The following is a 15,028-nucleotide window of genomic DNA, read 5'->3' as shown; positions in this document are numbered from 1 at the left end:
CACTACAGACTTACAGAGTACAGCGAAAAGACAACTGATGGGTTGGATCCAGATCTGACAGCCAAACAGCTAGTGACTCCTAGTGAGAGGCCCTCCTTACCACTGCCGTCAGAAAGGCATAGCCTGCTTTTCTAGAGCTGTGAGCGCCGGAGCTGGCCCTGTGTCTCCTGAGTTGGTCATGCAGCCTCTGACCCCTGACGGATCTCTGTTTGAAGGGTTTTGCACGCCTAGAGCGGGGGCCCCTAGGCGCTTTGGGCGAGGTCCCCACCCGGGCGCGCTCCCAAGGCTCGACGGGAGCGGAGCTAAAGAAGCATTCGGCAGACAGGACTGGCAGAGGGGTGCCAACGCAGGGCACGTGGGGCAAGGGCAAGGCGAGCCCAGTACTTACTGCCAGATCCTGAACTAGCTTCTCCTCAAAGGAGTACTCCTCTGCCTCTATCCAAAGTCTCTCATAGGCCGGGATGAAGAAGTTGATAGCGCGATGCCTGGGGAGGGGGGAGGTGAGGGGAGGTGGGGAGGAATGGAGGGGAGTGGGGAGGGAGGTACAGTGGCATTAGGGTGGGTTCTGGTGAGTTTTTGGAGGAGACAGGAAGGAGAGATGTAGGGGGGAGGAAGGGGTTACAGGAAGTGCATTTCAGGCAGGGTGGTGATTGGTCAATGTGGGACCCACTGGCTCTTCTGACTGGTCACGTTTGGTTTCTAAAACTGCAGTTACTTCCATCAGGTTGGAAAAATCATTAGAGGGACATGCACTTTAGGGGAGATATGCAGTTTTCCAACAAATCAGTGGATCAACAACTTCTTTTCTTGCAATTATTAGACTTACATAACATATTTCTTAGGGCTGTACCAAATAGTTTGAAGCTTCGTTCATCATGTTGACATTTGAATTCTGAATCACCATTTGAATATTGCATTTCTATATATTCTGTTAAAACTCAGGATTTCTGCACAACTCCAGATAAAGATTAGGCTACACTAATATTATTAGTACTATATAGTGCTACTCAACAAAATCTGCATAAATTGCAACACAGTTTTCATTTTCTAAGCTATTAAATTCATGGGGATGTTACGTTTGTTGTGATCTGTGCTAAAATACATCTTTTCTTATATCTAGAGAATGAAATTTGTAGGCTGGGACATATCTGCAGCACCACAGTAGTACATTACAATACATTATAATACATATATCACATATTTTCCTGTATCAAAAATTGCAGCTTGTGCAATTTGGATGTTGCACTTGCCCATATTGCAGTTTTGATATTATTTTTGATTAACTGTGCAATCCTAGAGTTGTACTATTTGGTGAGTTAGATTGCACCGGTGGCTGTGTAGGATTATATCAGAATCGTGTGATCCAAATATTTACAATAACTACAGCAATGTAAAGTCTAAGAAAATATTCTGCTTTAATCCATATTTGTTGGTGTTTAACTCTTCAAAAACATTTTCACCGCAGTTAAAACTGCGTGGTTTGTTCTCCCGCTTGTCAAACACAAAAGGAGACACTCACCTGTATTAATGAGGCAGTCTAGCAGGGTATCATGATTTAAATTCTAAATCTAAAATCAGTTAAGCTCAAAAGCAATATTGGAGAGTCTCCCAATATTTATGGTTAAGGAGTGTTTCTCTCAACTCACTAACAAACTAATTCACTACCTAACAGGACCATTTTAAACAAGAATTTAAAAATATAAATGACAATTGCCAGGGAATAAAACCAATAATCTGTTCATTTTTACAAATCAAGAAGCTTCTAATGCAAAAAAAGAGATTTGGAACAGCCCTAATATTTTTCTTACCAAAGACACACAGATGTGTTGTAAAACTGCACAGCCTTTGGCAAAATGTCAAATGAAAAACAAATATTTAAATCATCATAAGAGCAGGAAGCAAAATAACATGAAACAACTTTTATACTGTATATTATTACTGTAACCAAGCATACTTTTGTAAACCAGGTAGCCGACTAATGAAAGTCAAAATTGGATTAAATAATTTCTTTCTTTCTTTCTTTCTTTCTTTCTGTCTGTCTTCTTTCCTTTCTTCATTCCTTCCTTCAGGGTTCGCCTGAAATGAGACAAAGGCCTGCAGCTTGCTGTGTGTGTTTCCATTTTCCAAATAAGTTTGTTTCAGTCAAATCTTGGGCTCATTCTAGCTGACCAATCAGAATCAACAGTGCAGAAACAATTGGTTGCTAGGCAGAGATCGGTCCACAGCCTGGTGGATGAAGGAGGGGTTGAACAGATGAAGCATTCGCCCCGTAGTTTCACTTTACCGTCAGCAGGGAGAACAGGCGGTCAAAGCTGGAGGCTTTGAACGCCCTTTCCAGCCAAACCTCCCGATAGCCATTCAGGAAGTAATTATTATTTTTGTATCTGAGGGAGGATGAGGTAGTGTTATGCAGGAAAACAACACAGAGGAGAGAATGTCATTAGGGAGGTGAAGAGGGATTTACATGGGCACACAATCAAGAAGAAAAATGCCCCACACCCCCATGACTACTTGGTGATTGATTGTTACGTATGGTTAGATTGAGACAAAACAATGTCTTAATTGGGTTTTAAATAGTTCATGTCAATATTTAATTGACATTTCAAATCTATTCCATATATGTGACAAGTATGAAAGTGACTCACCTGGGTAGATTGTAGAGTGGAGCCATACGGAAACAAGCCACTACGGCACGCTTACGTTGTTTGGACAGCAGCTTATGCCACACACACTTCTTATTCCTCAGAGGCTGCTCCACCTGAGGGACAGGAAAATGACCAGTGTATGGTGGGGAACAATTCTGTACAATAAAAATGCTATGTGTTGCATTTCATCTAGACAATACCTTGTTGATTTTTATAATGTGCTAAAGCTGAGTTGCACCAACAATGATTTATTTTTAAACATGGTTAAATCATGGTTTAACTTAAAATTATGCAGCATCAAACAAATCAAAATTAATTCAGTTTCACCAAAACTTTGAACTCCAATTTTTAACTGTGATCCAGTATTAACTTTACACTTAGACTTGCCTTTCAAAATGGCTGCCCTTTCGGGATAGATTGAGGAGAAAAATCAGATTCATTGAAGAAAGTTAAGGAAGGGACTCAACCCAGTTAAGTTTTATGATGCATCTCTCCTTTACTCCAGCTGACCTGTTAAAACAGTTAACCAGTTGCTGCCAGGCAGTCTCTTTCTTTCTTACTGTGCTGTTGTCCGTTTTTCAGTCTTCTAGTATTTGACTTCTGTTATTGTTCAATTCAGGCAACAAGTTTTTTTTTGTTTTTTTGTTTTTTATTAGAGCTTCTCTGCCATCATGTGTAGGCTAACTAGGCTAACTATCAGGTTGTTACTGTATTATGAAAAAGGTCTACAAACCATTATACTCATTAGCAAGTAATCTGGTTACTTTTTTGATTAAATGTTTAGTTGTCAAATCAAACAAAAAATGGCCATCACAATTCACCACAGCCCAAACTGACTTATCAAATTGCTTGTTATGTCTGTCCAAAAGTTCCAGAGACAAAAATATCATATTTAAAATGAAAAACAGCAAATTCTTTCCTGCGTCACATTTTATGGGCAACTCCATTATTTGAAAAAAGGCTGCTTTTCATGCCCTGGAAGCTTTTCTAACAGTGTATTGCTTGGGCAAATATATCTGTCCTTTATTTCTAATTCTCAAGAGCAGTAACATCTATGCTTATTTTTTATTTTGTGACGTATTGTTGACATGTGGGTTTAAATGAAGATCAGAACTGTGTGTTTTTACCTGCTCCAGGTGGAAGACTGCTGCTGAGATGCTCTGCACTCGGTCCACTGTGTGGTCTGGGTTTGCGGGTTCCTCGCTTTTCACCACCACGTCCTTGTACAGGTTCAGCTGCCACTGGACCGCGGGGTCATCACTCTGTAACATAATAACAATTAAATCAATAAATAAACAACATCATACTAAATGGTAGTAATAGATCAATATTACTTAAATTGCTCTTCCTGCTCAAGTTATAACCAAACAGAACATTATCTTACCTTGTCCTGGAGATGGAGATTCTGACGCAAGTGCTCCTTGACCTCATCATCTGTGTCTTTCTATGAAGTGAAAATTGCAAATGTACTGTTAATACACTATTGTTATACATTAAAAGTAAATACTCTTGTACTTGTACTTGTTCAACAACACAGTCTACATTTCAAACATATTTATAAAACTATAAATACTGTACATCTACAGCATCAAAGAAGGAATTTGAAAATTCTTCAAGTTCCATCAGGACAATATTCTGTCTTTAATGTTTTTAACTCTTTCTGGATACTGACTTTCTGCAATGCTGTGAGTTACAGCCACAGTTACATAAGTCTAGCCAAGAGGCAACACTCTGGCTTATAGTATATATAATAATATACAGTCATGCAGCATCTCTGACAGAAGATTTACAAAGTTGAATATTAGGAACTTTAGCTTTGTTTGAGGCCCAGCTTCATTAAAATTATCTAAGAGTGAATCAGACCAAAAATTATTTGGCATCTGAATATAAGCACAACATAATAAGACAAAGAGCACATGTTGGACCTAGAGCACAGAAAAAAAAGTAACCCTAAAAAGTCTATTTCATTTTTTGTATTTAGGTGGTCTAAAATTCTTTGCACCATTTCCTGTTTTTGTCAGCTTACCAGACTGTAACGTATCTTGGCAAGGGAGATGAGCTCCTGGTCTCCTGGGGTGCACATGTTGAGGCCGATGGGCAGCATCTTCTTCAAGGCGGCTACAATCAGAGAGGTCTGGATGGAGTAGTACTCGCCACGACGGCGCTTGTGTTTCCTCTCCTGGTCCCCCCCTGACTAAAGACAGAAAGGAGACAAAATAACTCTATGATCATGAATTTCTGATACTAAAAACTCAATTTTCTATTTAGATCTATTCTCCATTTGCATCAGACTGATGCTTTCATGTAATGTAGGTTTTCCAGCAACTACCAGGCGACATTTGAGAACTTACCTCTTAACTAACTGAAATATTTTCAATTTATTGCTTAAATCAAATTTAGTCACCGAATCTAAGATTAAGTTTCCAGTGCTATTGCTGTCAATGCACAGAAAGTGTGTTTCACCTTCAAACCATTGATTAAGATGAATCACAGACTGTGGAACCAAAGTGCTTCAACATAAATCAGTAAAATCCTCCAGGATCAGGGGCTGAAGAGCTTTTCTTCACTGTGAGCAATCGTGTCAAAACACCCAAGGAGTGCAAACAAATAAACTGTCCAGCTCTGCCAAAACAAATAAACAACAAACTCTCACAGTGACAGCGGGTTGAGCCGCCCTGTCAACATCCAGATATATGACCCAACTTTATTGCGACAAATATCCGAGTGAAATGTCATATGTCGTAAACCCTCAGTGTAGAGGCGAATCTAGAGCTGTGAACTCATATAGTTGATTTGTAGTACGTCTCACATCTACATATTCAGTATGTTCAGCATGTCAGGGGATCCATTAAAAACACAGGGAAAGTGCTTATAAAGTCTTTCCCTTTCATTAACAAAGAAATACAATAGCAAGAACTGGAGCACAAGGGGGCTCCCGTCAGGAGAAGAATTCAGGCTGAGCTTTTCTAAAGTGCTGACAGAGTGAAGGAGAAAGCAGAGAGGAGCGAGATAAGCCCAAATTAAACCCAGAGAGGACTAAGATGTACTCTCCTCCATCTCTTGGGTTCATGAGAGCAGGACGGGTGTTACAGAATGAAGACATCCATTTCTAAAGAACAGAGTTATGCTTGGAAGGCCTGTGAGTCGCCGTCATACTGTCTGATAACCCAAACTTTAAGAACAGTGCTAATAACTTCAGGATTTCTTGGCTGGATAGTGATGTCTCCGATTTACAGTGTACAATTTCTGACCTTACTGTGTTACCTAATAAAACTCAAGGAAAGAAATTACTCAATGCTTGTTTCATTTATCTGATGCTTTAAAAGATAAGACAGGCCCTTTTCTCTTTTTTTTCCTTCAACAAATCCTGGGAAACCACCAAAATAGTGATATACCAGTCACACAATACTTTTGAACTCATACGTTTGTGTTACTCAAGATTACCCATACTATTCATTCCTACTCAATATAAATATAAAATACAATTTTGGTGGTGGGCCAGTGGGACAAAAGCAAACACCAGTATTGTGTTTAGTTTAAAAATGGTGCCAAGATCCCAAGTTCCCTTAATTACCAGACTTTCTGCGTAAAGTGTCACTCTGCCTGCCATGCTCAGATTATGAAAAATAATTAATTTTTAAGGATTCCACATATTTGAAGAACATTTACCTCATAAAAATAAAACAGCATGAGCAGCATTTTCTTGCACTAGAAGTATCTGGTGGGCCAAATCAAACCCCACTTTCTGTATCAAGCAAATCATGTATTCATCCATATCATTTGTAATATCACATATATTTACCTTGGACATCTTAGTCTTGCCCTCTCCAGTCAGGAAGCCCAAATTGTTGATCTCATTCTGAACAACAAAGTTTTGCTCCTCACGCTTAAAGTTCTGGGTTCAGAGGACAAAGGCATTAAATCAGGAAACACATCCTCAAGACCAACATTCTGGTGTCCAGCATCATTACTGTGATAGTACAGCTGGACAGAAAGGAGAGACTTACATGGGACTTGCACCAGAGGATGAAGATCTCAGCCACCATCCTGAAGAGCTCAGTGGAGCCCGCATCTGGCTCTTTCAGCCACCTGGACCTGGAGGTGAAAACGACAAGAACCAAGGACTTTTTATATTACTTTACATTAAACATACCACAAGGAGTTTAACTGGTTATGAAACAGTTTAATAACAATGCCTCTGTATGACCTGCATAAGGAAATGAAACGTCAGATTCACTGTTTCTATACAGTTGCTTAATGCCTGCCACCGGGTTGTATTCAGATTTTCCCAGGAGTAGTGCTTTAACCACTAACAAAGAAGCAGGAGATTTATCTCTAGATAATTTAATTTTGATGTTGCAGTGGAAACACTGACACTTTTGTCCACAGGGGCCTCAAAAACCAACACAATATGAAAGTTCTTTGTAACTCTTTTAAGCTGTGGTGCAAAAATAAGATAAATTTATAAAGCAGTAAAGCAATGTATATAGAAAAAAATAGAAAGAAGAATTTATAAAAAAATAAAAAATAAAAAAATAGAATTATGAAGAAATGTGCTTCACACTAGAATATATAACAATGTAAATAATAATGCTGTATGTATGGCACAGTCGAGTCATTGCACAGAATACAGGACAAATATAGAAATACTGAAGAAATCCAATTAATATTATAAATCTAATGAATATTGCAAAAATATAGGTGGATAAAACTAAGAGAATACAAGAAAAAACTAAACCCAATGCCCTGTAAAATCCTTTAATATAAACTAATCTTTTATGCTTATATTGTACCTGTTGTTATCCACATAACGGATGAGCATGGGGTAGAAGGCATAGAGGTCTCTGCAGAGCACAGCAAACTCATCCAGGATGAGCAGCTCGGCCTCCTGGTTGTCACCTTTACTGTCGGCCTTCAGCAACTCCTCTTCAGCGACCACCTACGTTGGAAGCACATCAACAACTCATCTCTGGCAATCAATTCATTAGTATAAATGTCCTCACATGACCTCGTCCAACTCAGTGGTAATAACCTCGTCCCTGTGTCCTCTCACAGTAAGTGACAGGAGTATTTTTATTCTCAGTAGGGGATGTGAATGAACATAGTTTTCTTGGACTAGCCCCTCTTGACCCATGACAGCTCTGTATATACAATACAGGCTTCAGCAGCTTAGAATGAAATCAGCAAAAAAAAAAAACTACTTTAACCACAGGTACTACTGAACAGTGGATACAATTAGCTGCTGTAATACCACATACAGTATATTCTCCTCTCACCTTCACTGTCTTCTTCCTCAGTTTGTCCAGTGTGGGCAGGAAGTGGGTTCTCAGCAGATCTGCTCCAGCCTTGCAGATGATTGGCTGAGAGTAGACTGGGGACAGAGACAGTGGGAAATGTATTCTGGACATGTGCAACTGAGGAACTGATGCTGTCAAGAATAAGATGGGTTTCTGGAAGGATTTGCACTTGTTTTGATTACACTGAAATCAAAATCTCTCCTCAGTCCCTGGAGATCACTGGCTCTGGTGTCACAATTGTCAAACTATATGTAGCACTTCGTTTTAGAACAACTACAAGATTTTAAGTTACATCAGCAATTTCACTTTTTACCCTTGTCTCTCAAAATACAAAAAAATGAAATATTGGTCAATGAACTTACTACTTACTTTTAGAAAAGTGAAGGGGAAAAAAGACAATCTGACCAAAGGGAAATCTTTTCATATCCTGTTCTTTCTATAATAACAGCCTGACAATTACCTGCAATCCTCTTCATCCACGGGGCATCATCAATGCCTAGGTTGCTGTTGAGGATCTTGAGGATGTTTCCCAGGATGATGCTGAGGTGTTCAGAGGTCACCATAGTGCAGCACTGGGCATCTGGAGGGGAGTTCTCTGGACCTTTCTCCCACCAGTAGGACAGATAGTTACACAGCATGGGGAGGATCACCTCAATGACCTGTGGGAGACGATACAAAGGTGAAACAAGTGCACGACAGAAGGTATGATGACAGAAGAGGCCATCAGGATCAGTGTGTTGTGTTTGAAACCAAAGGTTCCAAGTAACATTCAGGAAGACATACCATAGCTTCCAAAGTCATGTACGTCTCAATTATGCAACACAGTTAAAATCACATTTCAGTTGAACAGCAGAGGCTGTTTAGGTGTGAGATCCACTTGCTAAATCTACAAATAAATTTACAATGGAGTTTTGTATTCCGGCTATGATACTTTCAAACTTCATGAACACAAATGAAAAGATAAACTGTGTCTCTCAACTGTAATATAATTATTTTAAACCATGGATGTCACTTCCAAATGTTCTCCATCATTTACACAAGATTGTATTATGATCCTCAGCACTCACTGTAAAATTAATGATATCTTCTTAAATTATTTAGCTCTTTTTAAGAAAAAAAAACTGTAATAAACAAAGTAAATAAACCATTCATTAAAGGGGGAATCTCACAGCTTAGTATTGCACTTGCAATAACTTGAGCATCTTCTTATAAAAATATGGTCAGTCCACTCCTCAGTTTGTAACTCAACTAATAAATTCCTGAAGGTGTGGTAACTTTTCCTGAGATCCTGACTTCCAGCACCCTCCTGTACTAATCCAAGGATGAAGTATCCTTTTGGAATTGGGTATTGTAGATAGAGCTACTGGGGTAAGTGGGAAATTTGGATAAGTGGATTATTTATTATGTATGTGCTCTACAAAAGTTTTTTTTTAAGCCTTTTCCCTATCCTTTTTACACATGATGCAACACAGTGGCATACAAGTAGTCACCATAGTGTTTTGGGACCAAATGCTTCAAAAATTTAGATGTTTGTATACATTCAAATATCCCATCAGCCCTCCAGACCTGTGGCATGTCACTGTAGCGAGCACCAGACTCTGAGACATCATTGACGTCCTTAAGCAGTCTGTCGAGACGAGGCATCTCTGGACACATCTCCTCAACTGTGTCGGGCATACTGAGGACTAGAAAAGAAAAACACAAAGACAACATAAAAATTAAAAAAAAAAGTAAGTATAAGTATGTCATAGCTAACTCCAAATTATATGCACTGCATTTTCAGAACCGTAGGAAGGATCAGTTGGACACTCACTGGCTCTCTCTCGGGGAGTCTTGGTGTTGAAGACAGACAGCGGGTTGTAGGCGTTCAGGTCAGGTTCCAGGAACGCCACAGGCATGGCTCCCACCAGGGTCGCCAGGCTCTCCCCCAGTGCTGGAAGATGCCTGCAGATCAACATGTAAATTTATATAAAACTACGAAAAAAAAGTACACCAAAAATAAATTGTTGTAACATTCAACATGGCTACAAACACTTGTGTTTGGAAAGAGTCCACACACACAGCCTTCCTAGAGCACCACATGCAATCAGGACTAATTCGTAACAGCTGAGGTAAGGTTGTGGTCAAACATTGTCACTGCTATTTTACAGCTAGAGGTGGTTCAAGGTGGGAAACTGACTTTTCCACAACAGCTTTCGGAGGATTTATTGGCGTGAAACAGCCAGTGAGGGAATGATGCCACAGAATTGCGGTTTTAATGAAGGACATTTCACAGCACAGTGTGTTTCTGTCGTGTCCTCTCCCTCTGGGCCATGAAATCTTTTTTCTTTTAATAGATAAAATATGATCGTTATTCTGCCTGGCCAACGTCCAAACATCTGTCTTCATGTTGTAACACATACTGTGTCACAAAAACTGTGGCATATGTGTCATAGATTTTTTTAATAAGAGCACATAAGGTACCATACATCATCCCTCAAGTCCTGAATGCATTTTTCACAAACTACAGAGTTAACCAAAAAGCTCTGCAGCCACATCCTATTTGTCAGTGACAAGCATTATGTTGTTTAGGAATTGTTTAGGAATTATTGCGAGCAGTCAGCAAGAAATCTTAAACTTAATGATCAAATATACAGCTCTGCTCATGTGTTGTAGAACCAGAAGACATTTTACATCCTGCTGCCTGCTTTAAGAAAAGTTACCTCTCCACAAAGATGTTCTTTCCTGTTCCCAGAGAGTAGAAACAGGTCAAGATTCTGTAGCAGGACAGCTGCACATCATCCACTGGAACAAACAAAAACGTCCATAAAGCACACATCTATTTTTAAATCAACAGCAATCTTTGTACTTATGTAAACACATGAAGGTTTCGTTTTATTGCAATTCATTTTATTCTGTTCTATTTTCTTTTAGAAACTATGTAGTGTGACCACGGCATGAAGACAAGAAGAAAATGTATTTCATATTTCATTTCATTCATATTTGTTGTGTTTGTATGAGAGGCAAGAGGTCTTATATATCAATATTTATGCACTTGTGTATCATCTCTGGTGACCAAATTTGCTCTGTTATTTTATTGTATCTATTGAGTTTTTTGTATTTTTTATGTTACAGCATATTTCCTTTAAATAGTGACCAGGGCCTTTACTTACCTCAACTGCAGAAGGTAACAGGAATTTATTTTATGAAATCTTGTATTAGAAGTAGGCCTTTGTTTCTTATTCCCTCTGTTTTATAAGTATAACTGTCATATTTTAGAACAAAGCAACACATGCTCAACTAGGCAAGTGGGTCAGAAATGATCAAATTAATAAAAAACGACATAGACTTAAGTGTTTGTCATGTTTCATCTAAGGCTACAACACATATAAAATGTAAAAAAAAAAGTGAAAAATGTCCATCCAAGTTTTTCAGAGTCCAAGGTGATGTCTTTAAATGTTTGGTTTTGTCAATCCAAAACCCAAATATGTTCAGATTAATATGATAATAAACTGAGAAAAGCATGAAATCTCCATATCAGCATGATTAATTGATTGATCAATTATTGAAACGCTTTTGTTCTTTTTCTTATGGTTTAATTTTTAATGGTTTAATTCTTTAATTATTATTTTTTTTTACCATGCTCGGTGGAGCAAGTGACTTACTAGATTTACTTGCCAGATATGGCATTTCACTTCCCCCAGGCATGCAGGCCATCCTTCCTGGGGAATCTTGTTAACAAGGCTTTTATAGTGAAACATTTGCAGAAACATGTCATGGAAAACTCACTGACTTGCAAAGTTTCCATACACTACTTGAAATGTTGCTACTGCCACCTTTTGGCGCTTGTATGTTACACACACACACCCACAGTGACTGGAATCGGACAATAAGGCTTTAAATATGTAATCCAGAATGGCAAGGTGTTGAAAATAGTGATTATATTTTTGAATTCATCATATTAAAGCAATGAAAATACACATTATGCCTAGTTGGCATTAGGGATAATAATGACTAACCAATCAAATCTGATAGATCATGAAAATTTGATAAATCTACTATCAAATTAAGATCTGAAATAGAGCGATTATAGATTATTTTTTATAAGCATGCTCCATATGATAGCTGTTATTCAATGTGTTTAATATGTAAGCTGTCTTTATACACTTCTTAGACCAATGCTGTCAGGGAATATGTGATCTATGTATGGAAATAAAGCTTTAACTGAGGGCAAAAAATGCATTTGATATTGTTTGGTATAAGCAAAAATTTAATGATTTTTTATGGCGGGGATGCACATAAAATGACAGCCATGAAGAGTTTATCCACTCTTGTTTTTTTCCCTGGCTTGTATGTGGAACCCCGCTTATATTTGTTCATGGTTAATACGCACCAAGCCATGATCAGAGACCTGGCTTTTATTTGATGACGGTATTCACGTTTTTTCACATTGTTTGTTTTTGTTTTTTTTTTCAACAATACAAGCAACATAAATTAAGTTAAAAAAAAATCCGAAATTGGAGGATATGGAAACAAACTCACACAGCAGATCAACTCCAAATTCATATGTCCTGATGTGCTCAAACAGAGCAGTGAGGATGGGCAGCAGCGCAACAGTCACATAATTGATGCTCTGGCTGACGCTCTTCATTTGGGCGCGAGACTGCATGAACTTTCCCAGTTTTAGCATCTCCAGCAGCTTCTCCAGGTCCTCCGATGCACTCTCAAAGAATGACCGAAACCCGGCTTTGACCAGCTCTGAGCCAGACTTCATCACCGTTCTGCAAGAGGAGAGGGAACACAAGGCCTGATGTGAATGTACAAGACTTTCTACTTGATGGATAACTATGCACATACAGACGACAATGTGAGCTTACCTGGTGTCGAGTGAGTGAGTGAGGATGTGCAGACAGCTCACCATGATTGCAGAGTCACTTCCTATAAGAGAAACATTTAGTGTACACGTTGAAAGAGACTCAAAGCAAAGAGGCACAAGAGCATACAGACAGCCAGAGGCAGTCAAACCTTACCAAAGAGAGAAATCCTGTGTCTGACAAGAGCTGCCAGCTTACAGAACAGGCTGGAAAAGAAAGACAGTAAGGGAAAAAACGCTTCAGAGAGAACAAAGAAGAGCCGAAGAAAGCAAAGTAAGCAAGGAAATAAGAAAAGGTTTAATGAAAATATGAAAGACAAATTCTGCTCTCTTTCAACTGAGATAAAAGGGAGGGCTTCACATAGGGCAAAAACATGATGAGAAAAAACTTTTTTTTTTTTTTTTACAAACATTGCTTCTGCACAGTACCTGGTGACCATCTCCTTCTCTTTGTTGGAGGCACAACCACAGCTGCTCAGGTTCTTGCTGGGCGTGGACAGGAAGTAGAGACAATGGTTCTTAAAGGTTTGATCTGTCAGAGGAAGCAACACCTGGGGAGAAGAAATGCAGCTATGAGACTAAAACCTCAACAAAGTGAGGTAAACTCATCAATATTTCAGTGGTTCACTTGCAAAAGGTGTTACTGGACTTCCAGACCTTGGCAAAGAACTTAATTTCCTGGTCATGGGGTGATTTGTCCGTCTTCCCACTGGTGGCCATGGCCTCTGGATTAACAACAAAAAGGTCAGAGTCATGAAGAAGATCTCAAATTTTTTAGTAGTCATTGTATTGGTGTTTCAAGTGCCACACACTCACCAAGATGAGCGATAAACTCCTGGGCAGAGTCGACGTACTTCAGCATCCTTTTGAGGAACTTGTAGGCAAAACGCTTCTCCATGGATGATGAGTCCTGCTCCATGTCCTTCAGACCTCTGTCAGATGAAAAGGATCACAAATGACATAAACCACTCTTTTTCCCCGTTACATTTTAATGAAAGCAAAGTCTGTCAACGCTGATAAGGATTTAAACTAGAACAACCTCATTAAGTTTAAGGAAATACTGTAACTAGAAAGATAAAAACGTGAAGCCAAATTGCAATGTTAATCTGGGCCTAATATTGAGGGAGCTACAAGAATTCAGAAAGGACTCCAGTCATCAACTAAAGAGAGAGGATATTAATAAAATCTACATAAGAGTGGATAAAATGCAGGTGCAAATTAACACAGCAGAGGCCTGAATCTAGTCAGTGGAGGAGTTGAAACTTCACTTCACAGCTGAAGCTTCATAAATTCACTATTATGGAGGGACATTTGAGATGTTGACAATGTCAGAATACACAGTATGGTCTGAAGAAAGCACAACATTAGAGATCACTTTCAGGAAAGATTTGCTATTGAAAGGTATTGAGCTGCTTTCTTCTAAAATCTAAATATCAAGAGAGCGCACCAGGCACCTGCTCTGAAACACCTGACCAAAGCCCCGCCACGATCAATTGTGGTCAAGATTTCAAGCTACAGAATGAAGGAGGTTGTGCTCAGAGGAGCTTGGCAGAAAAAAAGGATTCGATTTCCAAGGGAAAAGAGTACAGAAGCAGAAGAAATACTGAGAAGGCGGAGCTAGTATGCAGAAGCAAAAGCTGTGCTCAAGGAAAGAAATGTAAGATTCCAGACTGTTCTCAGCCAGACTGAGAGTGTTTTAAAAGAAAGGTATGATGATTTATAGCTTGGCAGAGGAGGTAACAGCAGACATGCCAGAGAGGGGGATACCAGTGATGGTTCTGAAAAAAACAATTTTCCTATTGGATCAGATCAACCAGCTGACTCCGTACAAAGCGAGGAAACCAAGAGAAGACAAGCTATAAGCAAAACCTTGAGGAAAAGTTCTGAGCATTCTGGCATCAGGACACTTAATAAGATTTGATAAGTACTGTTTCTATGGCAAAAATACAGAAAGAAAGATGAATTGAAAGTGGGAGGAGGTTAACCTTGTGATGATATAGCCACTGATCTGCAGAAACTTGAAGAGCTCCTGGGCCTTCTCTCGGTCTCTGTACTTCTCTTTAGCTGTCAGGGTGTCATAGGGAACCAGCAGCGGGTGGGTCCCTCCTCCTGGTAAGTCAAATCAAATTAAAACAAATGAAATTTCAGATGCATTTCACTCAAATCACCAGACAGAATTACTGCAGCTCAAATTATTTACCCTTCCAGGATCCACCTTAAATTGAATCAGGTCA

The 15,028-nt window shown here is 39.1% G+C and overlaps 1 protein-coding gene across 2 annotated transcripts in view; it reads right to left on the bottom strand.

The window, feature by feature from the left end:
* The window catches only part of ryr3 (ryanodine receptor 3), a 151,673-nt gene that overhangs the window by 22,099 nt on the left and 114,546 nt on the right, over nt 1-15,028 (bottom strand). The window contains exons 59-78 of one of the 2 annotated variants that reach the window (XM_084738176.1): nt 14,780-14,903; nt 13,611-13,726; nt 13,452-13,519; nt 13,224-13,345; nt 12,952-13,001; nt 12,799-12,859; nt 12,464-12,702; nt 10,645-10,726; nt 9,756-9,886; nt 9,509-9,627; nt 8,403-8,601; nt 7,922-8,016; nt 7,439-7,584; nt 6,653-6,740; nt 6,448-6,540; nt 4,672-4,839; nt 4,030-4,089; nt 3,773-3,907; nt 2,646-2,758; nt 2,285-2,384 (exon numbers count right to left, since the gene is read on the bottom strand). In XM_084738176.1, the coding sequence (XP_084594302.1) occupies nt 2,285-2,384; nt 2,646-2,758; nt 3,773-3,907; nt 4,030-4,089; nt 4,672-4,839; nt 6,448-6,540; nt 6,653-6,740; nt 7,439-7,584; nt 7,922-8,016; nt 8,403-8,601; nt 9,509-9,627; nt 9,756-9,886; nt 10,645-10,726; nt 12,464-12,702; nt 12,799-12,859; nt 12,952-13,001; nt 13,224-13,345; nt 13,452-13,519; nt 13,611-13,726; nt 14,780-14,903 (2,309 nt within the window). Of the gene's footprint in view, nt 1-388; nt 486-2,284; nt 2,385-2,645; nt 2,759-3,772; nt 3,908-4,029; nt 4,090-4,671; nt 4,840-6,447; nt 6,541-6,652; nt 6,741-7,438; nt 7,585-7,921; nt 8,017-8,402; nt 8,602-9,508; nt 9,628-9,755; nt 9,887-10,644; nt 10,727-12,463; nt 12,703-12,798; nt 12,860-12,951; nt 13,002-13,223; nt 13,346-13,451; nt 13,520-13,610; nt 13,727-14,779; nt 14,904-15,028 lie in introns of both variants that reach the window. The other variant, XM_084738177.1, reaches the window with a different exon arrangement.

The sequence above is a fragment of the Lutjanus erythropterus genome, chromosome 15 (assembly GCF_056507025.1).
Source record: "Lutjanus erythropterus isolate fLutEry1 chromosome 15, fLutEry1.hap2, whole genome shotgun sequence".
Lineage (NCBI taxonomy): Eukaryota > Metazoa > Chordata > Actinopteri > Lutjaniformes > Lutjanidae > Lutjanus > Lutjanus erythropterus.
Note: the sequence above shows the minus strand (reverse complement) of the source record. Positions and strands in the feature narration are given on the sequence as shown.